Source organism: Gavialis gangeticus, unplaced genomic scaffold (genome assembly GCF_001723915.1).
Source record: "Gavialis gangeticus isolate Ggan-Ray unplaced genomic scaffold, GavGan_comp1, whole genome shotgun sequence".
Classification (NCBI taxonomy): Eukaryota; Metazoa; Chordata; order Crocodylia; family Gavialidae; genus Gavialis; species Gavialis gangeticus.
In genome coordinates, this window is record NW_017729025.1 from 81,710,246 (window position 1) to 81,711,520 (window position 1,275).

General features: G+C 41.3%; 1 protein-coding gene across 1 annotated transcript in view; it reads left to right on the forward strand.

Moving 5' to 3' along the window:
* Nucleotides 1–1,180, forward strand: part of ZFYVE19 (zinc finger FYVE-type containing 19) — a 14,750-nt gene extending 13,570 nt beyond the window's left edge. The window contains exon 11 of the mRNA XM_019519014.1: nt 425–1,180. Coding sequence (XP_019374559.1) covers nt 425–497 — 73 coding nt within the window. The 3' untranslated portion in view covers nt 498–1,180. The remainder of the gene's footprint in view (nt 1–424) is intronic.
* The last annotated feature ends 95 nt before the right edge of the window (nt 1,181–1,275 follow it).

Consider the following 1,275-nt stretch of genomic DNA (forward strand, 5'->3'; position numbering starts at 1 on the left):
AAAAAAAAAAAAAACCTCTCAGCTCTCAATCTATATACAACAAATGGTAGTTTTAGGGAGAACCCCTCTCATAGCCAAACATACCCCAAGAAGCAATCCTCAGTAATATGTTCACACTACAGTGCAGTGTAACAGTACCTGAGTCATCTCGGGTATCTCACGCAATATAGCCACAGTTGCATGGTCCTCAGTGCAGGTTAATCTACCCTGCCTCTCAGTAAAGTGTATTAGCCTGGGCAGAGCAACAAATGAATGTAGCCAAACTGGCTCCAGTACCCAAGCAAACTCATTGGAACTACACTGTAGGCTGCAACATAGCTATACTTTTACTTGGGTAGCCTCTGTAGTTGCTGCTGTTGAATGGGCCACTTTGCACAATCTTATTTTTCTTAAATGCTAATGACACTTCTTTTCCGGGTTTCAGGGAAGGCCATAATGAGTTTGAACTGAAGGAGCACCACACATCTAGCTACCGTCCTCTTCGCAAGCACAAATGAGTCTGAGTCTTGGCCAGAAAGGAAGATGGAAAATGGAAATGAAGAGGAGAATTGTCCGGATGAGAGAAATCCAGGAGGGTTTGCAATTGCAGTTGAAACTAGTGACCTCTTGAACAACTAATGGGCTCTTGGTAGTTCTGGAGAAGCTTGAAGAATCATGTGATCCTGTTGCCAAAACACAGCCAGGGAAATGTTGCTGGGAATGAAGTGTTAAACCCTCATATACCCCATGCACACATCAGGAAATGGTTGCAGACAACAAGAAGTTAAACAGGTGGAGTTTAGATAATGCTAGAGCCACGGATACAGCATGCCTTTTAAGGCAGCATGAGGCTGTGTGACGAATCACTTCTTTCTTTTACTAATAATTTGCATGCCTCTTCAAAAGAGAAGGTAAAGCAAGTCATAGGAAGTCAGTTTTTCTTTGATTTGATGGAATATATGATGAAAATTTTCGAAGTATAATAAAAGGTATAAAAGAGGTAGGTGTTGTGAAAGCTTTCTTGGAATTTAAGGAGTATTATTGTGCCATAATGTATATCCTCCATTCTAATGCCAGACAGATCACAATCAAAATGGAAGAGTTTGCACTTCTTGAAATACTCTTGGGCAGGTCTGGGAGACCTTGGGGTGGCCTTGTATAACGTTGTGAAGAGGGTATTAAAAATACTTGCTGTGTTCCACCTCAGTGGGGGCTTCTTTTTACTACTGAGCAATATTGTTCCTGTATCCTTCTTGTCATGTTTAAGGTAAATCTGAATGAAGCTGGAATTGTTCC